This window comes from Ochotona princeps, chromosome 20 (genome assembly GCF_030435755.1).
Source record: "Ochotona princeps isolate mOchPri1 chromosome 20, mOchPri1.hap1, whole genome shotgun sequence".
Taxonomy (NCBI): Eukaryota; Metazoa; Chordata; class Mammalia; order Lagomorpha; family Ochotonidae; genus Ochotona; species Ochotona princeps.
The window spans coordinates 9,573,416-9,588,591 of NC_080851.1; the positions used below are offsets into that span (position 1 = coordinate 9,573,416).

Below are 15,176 nucleotides of genomic sequence, written 5' to 3' on the forward strand. Positions count from 1 at the left end.
CACGTGCGTGTGTCGGGAGCTGGCTGGAGCAGACGCTCACACACCGCACGGGCAGAGGGCTTGGTGTGACTTCACTGGCGTGGCCTGGGCGTGCTTCAAGCATTGGTCTCGTTTCTCACTTGGAAACAGCCGTGTAAACCATGCATCCGCACATCTTCAGAGGGGAGTGCTTGAACCGCACTGTGGTTGTGTAGCGGAATGGCAGGCAGGCAGGGTGAAAGTTACCAATGATGAGGGAAGGTTCCCAGTTCCAAAGCTGAATACCAGATTACCTGCAGACAAGTTCTGCCAAGAGGCAGCTGCTTCGGTGGGAGGAAATGCCTGCAGAATGTGAACATGCAAGCAGGTTTGCTGGGCCATCCCTTTGTGCTGTGCGTGTGCGTATATTTTTAAGGCTGGATGTGCTGACATAGGTGCCTGGGGGAGGCACTGGCCGGGGTGACTGCAGTGGTTGGCACACTTGTCTTGCTTCCCACCAGTTCCACATCTAGGTATCTGATCCAGACTGCCCGGACTTGCAAGAGAGTCAGGGGCGCAGCATAGTTTAGAACTGTGAAGAGCTACAGGCTGTCAAGAGGAGAATAACTTAAATGGGACATGCAGGCTCAGCTCTCTAGCAGGTCTTCAAAAGGAACGTGTGAATATGGACAAAAAACAAGCTGCAAAAAGACGCATTGCCACCTGGCAGGTGGCTTCTGAAACATTGATGCACAGGGACCAGTGCTGTCACATGGTCCCATGGAGACCATTCGAGTCCCTGCTGCTCCAGCTCTGTGCTAGCGTGCCCTGGAAGCAGCAGGTGGCCCAGGTACCCGGCCCCTGCTGCTCCAGCTCTGTGCTGGCGTGCCCTGGAAGCAGCAGCAGGTGGCCCAGGTACCCGTGCCCTGGAAGCAGCAGCAGGTGGCCCAGGTACCCATGCCCGGGAAGCAGCAGCAGGTGGCCCAGGTACCCGGCCCCTGGTGCTCACATGGGAGACCTGGGCGGCATTCTGTGCTGCTGGCTTGGGCCGACCTGTTCCAGCTTCTGGGATGATCTGAGGATTGAGACGGTGCGCAAATGGACTTTGTGTCTCTCTCTTCCTCTTTGTAATTCTGCCTGTCAAATTAACCTTAAAAAAACTCCAAGGATAAATGGAATTGAAAGATGGGAAGCCCCCTGTGTGAGGTTACCTCAGAGGGTCATGGGAAATGGCATTAGGAGGTCTTTATTTTGCTGCAAGAAATTTCAAAATTCAAGCATAGATTTTGTAATACGACTGTGTCATGAACTTGTGTGAGCTCCGGCATTTGTCCAGCAAATCCAGCCGACCCCCAAACTGTTTGTTTTGGGGCACATATGTCAGGGTGGTGAGCCAAGTGATCCATAATTATTTTCCAAGTAAATTCTTTGCAGTTGCTTTCAGTGGAAATTATGTTGAAGTATTATGTGAAATTCAAAATTACAGAGAAAAAAGTAAGCAATGTTTTCAGTGTTGATACTAAGGCTGCTATGCCAGGCCAAAGCCAGGAGCATCTTACAGCTCTGCCACATGGGTAGCAGGCCCACACACCTGGACCATCTGCTGAAGCCATTAGCAGGGAGCTGTGTTTAAAAGTAGAACAGCTATGACCTAAACCAGTGCCCATTTGAAATGTGGGCATTGCAAGTGGCAGTCCTGAGAGCGAGTTATGCCCACTACTTCACTTGCCAAAAGGCCCAGCAATCGGGACGGGACGAGGCCAAAGGTGGGAGGCTGGAACTCCGTCCTGGTCCCCACCGTGCGTGGCAGGGGCCAAGTAGCCGGGCTGTTGCCTGCTACCTTCCCAGGCCCATCAGCGGGGAGCGAGGTTGGAAGTGGAATCACTGGGACTTGAACTAACACTCCATTATAGCATAACCCAGCGTGCCACAATTCCAGCCCTCAAAGATAGTAAGTACTAACTAATTTTTTTGTGTCAAAATTGAGTTTATTCCCTAGTTTCCAATCTGGTTTATTTTTTTTGCATTTTGAGTGCAGCCGGCCATGCCAGGTTGTGCCCGTGCTGCTCCGCTGTGAGTCGAAGAGCGGGGAGGGCAGTGCTGGTGCTTGCCTGTTGGCATGCTTGAGAGGCAGACACAGCTGTAGAGATCTGCCCTCTTCCAGTTCACTCCCCAGATGCCCATGACGGCTGGGAGCCGCCAGCTCAATTCAGGTCACCGGGAACCTGTCCCCTGAGCCATCCCCGCTGGCCCCTGGGGCGCACTGGGAGCCAGGAGTCAGACCCAGGCCCTCACGGAGCGCTGGGCCCAAGTAACTGCCTGCTCCCAGGGTGACTTGAGTCTTGGATTTGCAGTGGGCTTTGGGGAGTTTCTAAAATGTGGCTGCCAACTTTTTCCCCTTCAGCTCCGTTTTCATTTATTCAAAGGATGGTCCCAATTGAGGTGGAGAAGCAAGAGTAAAGGGTCTGTTAGCAAGTGGCTCCCAGTGGGGCTGTTGTCTCCGTACTGGGGTGGCCCTGAGGGTGCCAGGCCATGTGGAGTGGGGCTCTCGTCGTTACTGGGGTGGGCCCTGTGGGTGCCTGGCTCTGTGGAGTGGGGCTCTTGTTACTGGGGTGGCCCTGGGGGTGCCTGGCCGTGTGGAGTGGGCTGCCTGTGCTGAAGCCACGCAGTCAATGCTGTGCCTCTTCACCCTGGGTTGTTCGGGTCTGGCCGTCAGTGAACACACTATTTCCGGTTGGGAACTGTCAGTACTGGGAGAGGAAATGTGGGGATGGTGAGATTGCCGCTTGGTGCCCGAAGTGAAACGAAAACACCTACTTGTTCTAGGTTGTGCTAGGAGGGCTGTGCCGGCCCGGCCTGGGCAGAGTGTACTGCTGCTGGTGGCCCTACCTGGGCCTGGGGGTGCTGGACGTGGAGGTCTGGGGGTGGTCCAGGATGGGGATGGATGTGGACTGACGAGCCCTGCTTAGAGAACATGGGGTGTAACGTGTCTCGGGCACCAGGAAGCGACAGCACAGGACGTGCGGGGCGGGGATGTCAGCTTGGCAGAGGTGTTGGGCAGGGAGGTCGTGCTGGGGGCCTTGCCATCGTGGTCTGTGGCTGCAAGATGCTGCAACTCCAGGCCTCATACCCTCGTTCTAGAAAGGAAGCCCACCTCAGACTTGTCCTCAAATTTTGTTACGTGGCCTGATACACATTCACTTTCGGAGAGCCGTGGAAGCAGGAGAGCGTGTCGGAAGGCTGTCGTGTGTGCCAAGTCTGATGGCTGCCAGGAACACAGGAGGGGTGCAGCAGTGGAGATGAGCTCGGTGTGCATTCGGGAGCCTGTGGCAGTGGAGGCCAGCTCGGGGTGGGGAGGCCAGTGCACCCGTGGCAGCAGAGCTGGGGCGCTCAGTGTGAGGCGGCAGAGCAGCAGCTGCCTGCCTGGGGATCGCGGGCCTGGCCCCGGGCTGGGCAGGAGTCCCTGCTGCACCTGTGAGCGGGGCACACTCCTGGCTCTTCCCGAGGCCAGGGACCCTGGTGGCCTGCAGGACACAGCCCTGGGGGAGTCTAAGGCGGTGGCGTGTCTTAACCTCTTGTACCAGCCCAACCCGCCCCTCCCCTGTGAATCTGGGCTTCCCGCGACGCAGCTGGTCGAGGGGATGGAGTCCGGTGGGGAAGAGTCGCCAGCACACAAATGGGGACGAGCCCTGGGGTCTGCGAGAGCCCTCACTTGGGTCCTGCATCAGAGGGTACCAAGGTAAGATGAGGCTGGCACTGGGAGCCAGAGGGGCCTCACTGAGCTGCTGGGCTTGTGGCTGGGTGGGGCGGGTACCGGGGAGGGGATAATTAGATTTATTTGAATTTGTCAGAAAATATAAGGTTTACAAACAATTGTATCAGCAGTTAATAGGCTATAAGCATGAAATCTGTCAAATGCTAGAAAGAGGTGCCAAATGTGCAATCATGAGTTCAAAACAATTTATTTGCATAAATTACTTCCATCATTTAATATTACTCATGAACGATTTAATATAGAAATGTTACAAATACCCCAGTTTATTCTGTGTGACTCCCCATACATTCCTGCCTGTTGCAGACACAGCATTTAGGGGTGGTGGAGAGTGACCACGCTGTTCCACTGCCACCGGAGCCGAGTGACTCAGGCTAAAGTCACTTTCTGCCCAGGTCGAAACAGCACAGTTCCACTGTGATTTTTTCTCTTTGGGTTTTGAAAGTTTTCATACCTTAAAAAAGAAATGAGAATGATGAGAACTGAAGAGTTCTTAGAAATAGATTTTCAGAAAGTTGTATTTTAGCCTAATTGCTTTTGGTTCTTTTCATTTGAAAGGGAGAGAGCTGCACTCCACCTGCTGCCAGCTGCCACGCCGGGGTCTGAGCCCCGTCCCAGGGACCCACCCACCGGAGCTGCCTCCCGCGGTGCAGAGCGGCCGGAAGCAGAGTCGGGACACACACCCAGGGCCCTGCGGTGGCCCGTCCTGCCTGCTGTGCTCAGTGTCTGCCGCTGGTTTTGTACGTGAGGGGCAGGGAGAGAGAAGCTGAGGAGGTCTCCAGCCTCTGACCCGCTCCCCAGTTACCTGCGGCAGGAGCGTGGGCCAGGCCAGAGCCAGGAGCCCGAACCATCACTGCTGCTCCCAGGGTCACGTCAGCTGGCACTTGAAGCAGAACCGGGGTCTGCCCACCTAGCCTGCTGAGATCTGGGTCTGCTTCCAGGCTCCAGGCTCGACTCCAGCCTCCGTACCCTGGGGGCAGGGCGATGGCTCCAGGCCTCGGGCTCACTTGGGAGCCCATCACCAAAAATTTACTCCAATAGAAAAGTGAGGAAAGGGTAGAGACAAGTTAGTATATGATTTATATATATTTAAAGATTTATTTTTATTGGAAAGTAAGATAAACAGAAGAGATAGATCTTCCATCCGATGATTCACTTCCCAAGTGACCACAACGGCCGGTGCTGCGTCGATCCGAAGCCAGGAGCCTCCTCCAGGTCTCCCACACAGGTGCAGGGTCCCAAGGCTTTGGGCCGTCCTCGACTGCTTTCCCAGGCCACAAGCAGGGAGCTGGATGGGAAGCAGGGCTGCCAAGACACAAACTGGCACCCTATGGGATCCTGGCACATGCAAGGTGAGGACTTTAGCTGCTAGGCTACTGTACTGGGCCCATGATTTAATTTTACCTATTTAAAAACTATACTGTGTTCCTCCTAGCTTAGCCAAGCTGGGAGAAACACAGCAGTATTCCGTGTGACGAGGGAAGCACCCCGCAGCTGTTGAGTACAGGCGACCCAGCCTGTGTCGGGGGCTCCACATGCCTGCCTTCAACACCTGGGGGTCAAGTGACACAAGCCCACCTCCATCCCAGCGAAGGAGTTAAGGACGTGAGTTCAGCTCTAAGAATGTTTATTACCACTTGGCTTACGGTAAGTGAGTAGTGATTTATGGACAGATGAATGCTGCGTAGTTACTGCAGTGGCCTCATGCAAGATGGATGTGTTTATTTGAAAGGCAGAGAGAGGCGTCGCCCCCTGCTGGCTCACTCAGGTGTGTCCACGCAGCAGCTCCACCCGCCCCCAGGGAGCTGTGGGGTTACAAGGGTCCTGTCACACACACCCCTGCAGGTGCTGCAGTCCAGCTTCTAAAGACCAGGACTAACTCCTTTTCTTTGTCTCTCTCGCACACGTGCACCGGCCAGCTCACCCCGTGAAGGCTGGCTGCCTGAGCTGGCCACTGTCCCCTGCAGGAAGCGTCCTCGGGTGCTGGGCGTGGACACAGGCTCTGCAGAGGGGAGCACGGTGTGTCCCCAGCTATTATAGGGGACTCAGAGCTAGCGACAGGGTCAATGACAAGATTCCGGTAAATCCAACTGTGTCCTAAACGTGGGTTACAAATGAATGACATAAATGTGTGCATCACTTGGAAAGGAAAACAGGTAAATCTTTCCTTTACAAGAACATACTGCAGCCTGTCTTATGTTTTTTAGTTGCTTGGGTTTCTGTCATCTGGATGGTGTTTAGGTTCCTAGATCTGGCCTGACCCAGTCCTGGCCACATCAATTTAGAGAGTGAATCAGCAGCTGCAAGGTCTCTTTGTCACTCTTGCTTTCAAACAAAGTAAATGCTTAAAAAAAAAAATTACAGGGCCTGGTGTGGTAGCCTAGCAGCTAAAGTCCTCACCTTGTATGCATCGGGATCCCATTTGGGCCCAGCTTCCCATCCACCTCCTTGACTGTGGACAGAGAAAGATCTTCCTCTCTGTATATCTGACTTTCCAATAAAAATAGAATAAACCTTAAAAGATTATGGGGGGGCAGAACCAGTGGCATCGCAGGGAAAGCCACCACCTATGACACCAACATCCCACATGTGGAGTCACAGCTGCTCCTTTTGGTTTTTTTCCTAATACTTGTTTCTCTTTCTCTGCAGATCTGCCTTTCTGATTAAAACAATTTCCACCTGCTGGTTCACTCCCCAAATGGCCAGAAACAGCGAGAGCTGAGGTGATCTGAAGCCAGGAGCCTCCTGCAGGTTTTCCACGTGGGTGCAGGGTCCAAGGACCTGGGCCGTTTCCACTGCTTTCCTAGGTCATCAACAGGGAGCTGGACTGTGAGTGCAGCAGCCGGGACACAAACCAGTGCCCAGAAGGATGCCAGCACTGCAGGCAGTTGCTGCCCTTCTAATCCAGCTCCCTCATGCTGGCCTGGGAAAGCAGCAGGAAATGGCCTACATGTCTGGGCCTGGGAGACCTGGGTGTGGCAGCTGGCTTCGGTCTGGCCCATCTGAGGAGTGACCCATTAGACAAAAGACTTGTCTTTCTCTCCCGTAACTCAAATAAATCTTTAAAAACTTATAAATTCAATATCAAATACATTAATGAGAACTGTTTTGACTTCTCAGTTGCAACGATCACCACTGCACAAAATTTTTGAGTTGATTTTTAAATATTCAAAATGATTTTAAATTACATGGTTAACATTTGCACAGTCTAGGGCCCGGCGGCGTGGCCTAGCGGCTAAAGTCCTCGCCTTGAAAGCCCCGGGATCCCATATGGGCGCCGGTTCTAATCCCAGCAGCTCCACTTCCCATCCAGCTCCCTGCTTGTGGCCTGGGAAAGCAGTCGAGGACGGCCCAAAGCTTTGGGACCCTGCACCCGCGTGGGAGACCCGGAAGAGGTTCCTGGTTCCCGGCTTCGGATCGGCGCGTACCGGCCCGTTGCGGCTCACTTGGGGAGTGAAACATCGGATGGAAGATCTTCCTGTCTGTCTCTCCTCCTCTCTTTATATCCGGCTTTCCAATAATAATAAAATCTTTAAAAAAAAAAAAAAAAACATTTGCACAGTCTGCTACATCCTGTGTGATCTCTCCATTGTGAACTGGACTCTGGTACTCACAGCTCGGTGTAAGTCTTCCAGTCTTCCTTGCTGATGGACGGTCTGGTGTGACCCAGGGCAGTCAGTAGGTGTGACTGACTGACGGCCAGACCTGCGCTGCCTGGTCCTGGGGGCTGAAGCGACTCCTCCTCCTGACACAGAGACACAGAGTTAGCTTGGCTGGGGCTGGGAAGACACGGCCAACACTCATGGGGCTGCAGGGGGACCTCTGCCCTTGGCGTCCCCGTGTTCCCGCTTTGGAAGCACAGCTCATTCATATGCAATTAGGAGCTGAAAAAACCGCTTGAAGAAGTGGTCTTTGGTCAGCCTTACCCCGCTGGGGCTCTGGTATCGGCCCTTGATCACGCTGAGGTCTGCCCGGAGCTGCTCTCTCTGCTCCTGCGTCAGGTCCTGGGAGCCCTCCTGTGACGCCGTCTGCAGCACAGGGGGCCGTGCCTCTCTTCTGGGGGCTCCCAGCAAGTCCTGCGAGCTCTGCAGTCGGCGGCAGTGGCCAGACAGCAGGGGGAGGGGCGAGGAAAAGGAAATGCGCTCAGCATGGGCAGTTCTGCGTCTCACTGGGCCAGAGGAAGCTCCCACCGCTGCAGTTTGTTGCTGGGGTGAGAGCCACCCCAACACGCAGGGTCTTGCTCTGACCCTCCACACCAGCCAGCCACTCCCTGGACGGCTCCAGCTTGCAGCAGACAGGGCTACATGGAGGTTCTACAACACTTTCAGGTGCAGTTAAGAAACAGAACTGAAGATGGGAATTAAAATCTACTTTGCTTTTACTCACCTTACCTAAAAGAGTTAGAAATCTTCCATCCACCATTGCACTCTCCCAAATGGCCAGGATGGCCTGGAGCTGGGCTAGTCTGAAGCCAAGAGCTTCTTCCAGGGTCCCTATGTGGGTGCAGGGGCCTAAGTCCACTCCCCTGCCTTCCCAGGCCTTGCCCGGGAGCTGGATCACAAGTGGAGCAGCCGGGACTAGAACTAGTATCCATAGGATGGCAGCATTGCAGGCAGTGGCTTTACTGACTGTGCCAGTGTTGTGCCTATAACTGAACTTTTCTTGAGAATAAACATGAATATCAAACTTGCATATTAAAAAACTTGAATAAACTTGCATATTAAAAATACACAATTCTGGGACCAGTGTTATGGCGTCTCGTAGGTACTGGCCCAGGGTTTGGTCTCCGCACTCCCACAGCACAACCGGGAGCGGAAGGCCTCTCTGTCCAACTCTGACTTTAAAATCAATCTTTTTAAAAAACCCCGTGGTGTAAAGCAAATATACAAAAACCCCAAAAAACGCACTTCAGTGGAAGTGATCCAGGGCTGCTGACAAGGCAGGACAGCCCGCGGGTTACAAGCGTGGCACCGCCCAGAGGGGACCCCCTCCTCACCTGCACTTGACCGCCACATACCTCTGAGCTGACACGAGTGTCACTGTATTTCTGGCTGTTCTAATAAGAATTTAAACTATAAGCTGAATCTACTGCCAAGACTTTTTAAAGCTGTAATGCAGAGTTAGACCCGAAGAAACCAACAAGTAAACCACAACCATTTATACCTTCAATCCCTCCTCGCTCCCATCCTGTCTTAAAATTCTTACCAAGCAATGGAAATTAATAACCAGCATCCTGGGGTCCGGCGGCGTGGTCTGGCGGCTAAAGTTCTCGCCTTGAAAGCCCCGGGATCCCATATGGATGCCGGTTCTAATCCCAGCTGCTCCACTTCCCATCCAGCTCCCTGCTTGTGGCCTGGGAAAGCAGTCGAGGATGGCCCAATGCATTGGGACCCTGCACCCGCGTGGGAGACCTGGAAGAGGTTCCTGGTTCCCGGCTTTGGATAGGCGCACATCGGCCCGTTGCGGCTCACTTGGGGAGTGAAACATCGGATGGAAGATCTTCCTCTCTGTCTCTCCTCCTCTGTGTATATCCGGCTTTCCAATAATAATAAAAATCTTAAAAAAAAAAAAAAAATAAATAAGCAGCATCCTGACAAGGCCCGGAAGGACACATGGCCCAGGAGCTCAGGTACTGTGCACCTGACAGCTGGCTGACGGCGGCCCAAGTACCAACCAGATCAGACGCAGTTCCATTTCCGAGTTCTGACTCATAGGAGCTTCCGAAGTAGAGCCGGTACATGTTTAACCTGCATTCATCTGGGAGGATCGCAGACATGTCGAGCGACGTGAGGGACTGGTGGAAGCCACACTCCCCGTCCCCGGCGGAATCATCTGAGCCGCTGCTGTGGTTCAGCAAGACCATGGGGGACAGGCTGAGGTCACTGTCAGAACTGGAGGGTCCGTCCTGGGAACAGAGACATCGCCTGTCACCACCAAGATGACACGGCTTGCAGGCAACATGGCAGCAGCACCCTCCCTCCCGCGGGCATTGAGACCACTTCCAAAACACTCTGGCGAGGTGGATGGTACAATTTTAACTTTTACAAAAATTTATTTCAGAGTCAGAACTACAGAGAGAAGGAGAAGGCAGAGAAAAAAATCTTCCAGCTTCACTTTCCCTAACTGTGTGCAGCGGCCCGGGCCGGGCCCGGAAGCCTAGTGCTAAGAGTTCCATCTGCATCTCCTGGTGGCTGGCCGGAGCTGTCCAGCCTGAGCTGTCACCCACGGCCTTTGCAGGAAACTGGACCAGAAGCAGAGTGGCCAGGTCTAACTGTGCTCCTACATGTGCCATGCTTCCACAGCGCTGGCCCGATCATCTTGTGCCTGTGCCTTTCACATTTTCCTGACCAACCATGCTGTAGAGTTGTAATCACTGAAGAGCACTGGACAGATACACGTTTTTAAATTATGAATTTTATGGTACAATTCCAAAGGGTCTGGGATTTCCCTACCTCCTCCCCACATACAATTCTTTTAGTAGTGAAAAGGGAGGGAAAATTGCAGGGTTTTTTTTTTTTTCCTTTTTAAATCAAAATAAATAGCAAAAACATGGGAACATAGGAATTAGGAACTTTAGGTTCTGCCAAAATCTCCAAAAAGTGTGGGGAAGGAAAAATATGTAGAAAATCTTTCCTATAACAGAAGAGTTCAAATACCGTCATGACTGGGACCCAAAGTCCTCTTAGAAGGTGCTAGAATACACAGTGTGTACAAGACAAGCAGGAAGGAAGATGCCATCAGACGGGGCCTCTCGGGGCAGGGCCTCTCGGGGCAGCTCAGCCGCTGCCTGTGACGCTGGCTTCCCCTGTGGGTACCAGCTGGCGTCTCAGCCGTTCCCCTTCAGACACCTTAGGAAGCAGTCAGACGCTCTGAGTGCCCGGGCGCCCGCCCCATGTGGGAGACCTGGAGGAAGCTTCCAGTTCCTGACCTGGGCTGGCCAACCCTGCTCACCGCGGCCACTTTGGGAGTAGCCAATGGATGGAAGCTGTAACTCAGCCTTGCAAATAAATCTTAAAAGACACAGCGGGCATGCCAAAGGCATCCTCAGCCAGACTGGGATTGGGATAACTTCAAAAATAACCAAAAGAATTAAAGTATAAGATAAACTAATTTCCTTTTCATATTATCTAATTTGTGATCTCCTAATTTAGATAATAGCTTTTCAAATACCAACATGTTTGTCAATATTAAAGCGATATTCACCTTGTAATTAGGGGTAAATTTACGTTTCTATACAAGTTTACCAAAGCTGCCAAAAGCAATGTGCTTCTATGTTAACTGGGGCTGCCCGGCCTCACCTGCAGCCCGCTCGGGAGCAGACTGGCATGCAGGGCCTCCAGCTGGGCGTTGTACAGGAGGGCTTTCAGATCGGCGCCGGTGAAGGAGTCCGTGAGGGCGGCCACGTGCTGCAGGTCGGCGTCCCCGGCCAGGGGCAGCGAGGCACTGAGCGCCTTTAGGATTTCAAGGCGAGATGCCTGCAGGAGGAACAGCACCTAACTTAAACCACGTGTTATCAATTCTTTATAAAATACGTATCTAATAAAGGTTTGACAAGTGTACTCTGCTACCTCGCTTGGAACTTTTCCCCGGCAGAAGGGACATTGTTTAGTGTTGATTTTATACTCACGCGGTGCTATTTTGCGGATTTGGGAATGTATGCCAAGAAGTCAGGAACGAACAACAAAAAATCATGTAAATGCTATAAGGGACATATCGATTTTATATCTTTACTGCTCATTTATGTGTCTGCTCCTGGTCACTGCTGTGTAAGTCTGAGACAGGCTCTACAGAGAGCCAGGGGTGCAGGCTCTCTAACCTGCTACCACGCCTGCGATGCAGGTCCCCGAGTCTGCTTCGGGTCCCTGGCTGTGACCTCGCAGAGGCCAAGTTTGCTAGGATGGGGTTTAGATGTCAAGTCTCCTGGATCAACCCATGCACTTTTCAAATCTGTGTGAAGGTTGGACTTTTTAAAAAGATGTATTTTTGGGTCCAGCTTGATGGTCTGGTGCTAAATCCTTGCCTTGCCTGCCCTGGGATCCCATATCGGCGCTGGTTCTAATCCCAGCAGCTCCACTTCCCATCCAGCTCCCTGCTTGTGGCCTGGGAAAGCAGTCGAGGACGGCCCAATGCATTGGGACCCTGCACCCGCGTGGGAGACCCGGAAGAGGTTCCTGGTTCCCGGCTTCAGATCAGCATGCACCGGCCCGTTGCGGCTCACTTGGGGAGTGAATCATCGGGTGGAAGATCTTCCTCTCTGTCTCTCCTTCTCTCTGTATATCTGCCTTTGTAATAAAATAAATAAATCTTAAAAAAAAAAAAAGAAAAAAAGAAAAAAGAAAATGCCAATTTACAGAGAGGAAGAGAAAAGAGAGAAAGAGCTGTCTGCTGGTTTACTCCTCAAGTGGCCACAACGGCCAGAGCTGAGCCAATCCGAAGCCGGGATCCAGGAACCTCTTCCAGGTCTCCCACAGGGGTGCAGGGTCCCAAGGTTTTGGGCCGTCCTCCACTGCTTTCCCAGGCCACAAGCAGGAGCTGGATGGGAAGTGGAGCTGCTGGGACTAGAACCGGCGCCCATATGGGATCCCGGGGCATTCAAGGCGAGGACTTTAGGCGCTAGACCACGCTACCGGGCCCTGTAAATTGGCATTTTCAATAAAAATAAATCAATCTTAAAAAAATTACTTGCTTGAAAGCCAGAATGGGGGAGGGAGGCTAAGCGATGGAGAGAGCTCCGATCCCGTGGTTCCCGTCCCAGCCTGGCATGGCCCAGGACAGCCAGGCTCCGATCCCGTGGTTCCCGTCCCAGCCTGGCACGGCCCGGGAGAGCCAGGCTCCGATCCCGTGGTTCCCGTCCCAGCCTGGCACGGCCCGGGAGAGCCAGACCCAGGCACTCATTCTAGGGGGGACACAGGGCGGGGACTCAGTGCTTGAGCCAGCACCTGCTGCTTCCCCGGGTGCTCCGTGGCAGGAAGCTGGAGGAGGCAGTGCAGCAGGACTCCGAGGCAGGAGCTCCCACAGGTCCCAAAGGGGTCCCTGTGTTTGCTTCTCTCTGTACTCCTGCATGGAGTGGGTGCCGTGGTGCTGAGAGCTAAGCCTCTGCTTGTGAGGCCAGCACCCTCTCCTGGACTGCTCTGCTCTCTGGGAAGGCAACAGGGGTGGCCCAGGTATCAGGGGCCCCTGCACCCACTTGGGAGACCTGGCTCCAGCCTAGCCACACCCTGGCTATTGTGGCCATTTGGTGAGGTGGGGTTGTGGGGAGCAGGGACCATCTCTGTCACTCAGCCTTTCAGAAAAACTAACAAACAAAACAACAAAAATGAAAACAAGAAGCCAAGCTGAGTCACCTGGTCTGGAGGGGGACAGTACACACACTTATCGAGGCGCCCCGGCCGCAGCAGGGCGGGGTCGATCAGGTCAGGGCGGCTGGTGGCAGCCAGCACGTAGACACCTGGGGACAACAACAAGACTGTTTCAACCAGGACTGGTAAAACTTGGCGTTGCTGCAGGCAGCCTCTAACTGCATGTCCAGCGCTCACCCTGGAGGCCTTCCACTCCGTCCAGCTGGGTCAGCAACTGGTTAACCACGCGGTCCGTGACGCCAGTGTTATCATGACCTCTTCGAGGGGCAATGGATTCAAACTCATCGAAGAACAGCAGGCAGGGCTTGGCGGCTTGCGCTCTGGGTGGGAACACATGGCACGCGTGCGCATGAGCGTTCTGTGTGTACACAGAAAACCCAGGCCACCAGATGCCACGGCAGATGTGTAATTTCTGTCACACACCCTGCAAGAACGCCACAGACATGCACTTACCCCTCTTTTGGGAAGCTGACCCTTACAGAGGTCAGGGTGTTCGTCTAAGACCCACTACCAGTCTTGGTGAGGGAAGTACTCCTGGGATTCCCGTCCCAGCACCTCCTGCCCACAGGCCTCCCGGCCACCTGCGCTGCTGAGCCTTCTCCCCTTCAGAACCTGGCAAGCGCATTCTTTTCATACAGTTCCATAAAGGAACTGAAAAACAAATGTTATTTTACATATTCCCCCTAATTCACACCTTGACTTTATTAACTAACATTGTTTTAATATAAAAGATAAGAACATTCATTCCCTCTGGCAGCTGGACTGGATGTCCAAAGGCCTTACTGCAGACTGCCCACCCCACGGATGGAGCTGGCTCTGTCGGGGCAAACCCAGCCTGCCATGACCTGCCTCCTGACTGCTGGCAAACTGATTTTGAGATTGATGCTTGAATTGCTTAAAGAATTTTATTTTATTTTATTTATTCATTTTTATTACAAAGTCAGATATACAGAGAGGAGGAGAGACAGAGAGGAAGATCATCCGTCCAATGAGTCACTCCCCAAGTGAGCACAGCAGCCGGTGCTGCCGATCCGAAGCCAGGAACCAGGAACCTCTTCCGGGTCTCCCACAGGGGTGCAGGGTCCCAGTGCATTGGGCCGTCCTCGACTGCTTTCCCAGGCCACAAGCAGGGAGCTGGATGGGAAGTGGAGCTGCCGGGATTAGAACCGGCACCCGTATGGGATCCCGGGGCTTTCAAGGCTAGGACTTTAGCCGCTAGGCCACGCCGCCGGGCCCGTGTTGTTTAAAGAATTTTAAATCAGTGACTTAATTTTTCCATCTTTTTAAGAACTATTCAGATTTTGTTTCTTCTTTGTTCAAGTTTGGTCAGTTATATTTCTGCCTGTGTCACCTACTTTTCCACACAGGGACACACATCTGTTCTTCCTTAGTGCCTTATTATCATTAAGATCTCTTCTGTAACTGGACTCTTCTGAGAGGCAGAGGGGAGAGGCAGCACCCCACCCCCGGTCCTCCAGACGCCTGCCAGGTCAGGGCTGGCCCAGACTGACACCAGAGCCAGAAGCCCAGTCCCCATTTCCCACGCGGGTGGTGAGGCACCCACTGCGTGAGCCAGCACCAATCAGTGAGGAGGTGGGCTGCAGAGCTGGCGCCATGCCCTCCCCAGGGGTGCGGCCGCTGCCCAGCATCTCAGCCAGAGGCTCCTCCCGGAGTGCTTCCAAACACACGCTGACCTTGGCAGGTAAGGGCAGGCTAACTGCACCGGCACAGAACACAGTCCGCACGACACTGCTTCTTTGAAACCTACAGAGACGTTCTTTATATGGTCTTACACGTAGCTAATGTTCAAAAATATGTTTGAACAATGTACTTTCTACTTGTTGGATACATGTTTTAAACATGTTTATTAGAACAATCTTGTTGAATAAGCTGAACAAATGTTCTAATTTTTTTTTACTGTTTTATTTTTGTCTCCATCTAATTATGGAGAACTGTGATAAAGTCTCCACCATGACTTTAGTGGATACATAAATGTTCATTTTAGTTCCTTTAAATTGTATGTGTGTGTACATGAATATACATATATATTTTTTCTATGAGGCCTTGCATGATGGCGTCATGGCTAA

The 15,176-nt window shown here is 52.9% G+C and overlaps 1 protein-coding gene across 2 annotated transcripts in view; it reads right to left on the reverse strand.

Moving 5' to 3' along the window:
• Positions 1–4,099: 4,099 nt before the first annotated feature.
• The window catches only part of PEX1 (peroxisomal biogenesis factor 1), a 34,971-nt gene continuing 23,894 nt past the window's right edge, over positions 4,100–15,176 (reverse strand). Inside the window, exons 18-24 of one of the 2 annotated variants that reach the window (XM_058678106.1) lie at positions 13,267–13,409; positions 13,075–13,178; positions 11,029–11,205; positions 9,405–9,635; positions 7,657–7,815; positions 7,345–7,475; positions 4,100–4,184 (exon numbers count right to left, since the gene is read on the reverse strand). In XM_058678106.1, coding sequence (XP_058534089.1) covers positions 4,100–4,184; positions 7,345–7,475; positions 7,657–7,815; positions 9,405–9,635; positions 11,029–11,205; positions 13,075–13,178; positions 13,267–13,409 — 1,030 coding nt within the window. Of the gene's footprint in view, positions 4,185–7,344; positions 7,476–7,656; positions 7,816–9,375; positions 9,636–11,028; positions 11,206–13,074; positions 13,179–13,266; positions 13,410–15,176 lie in introns of both variants that reach the window. The other variant, XM_004582296.3, reaches the window with a different exon arrangement.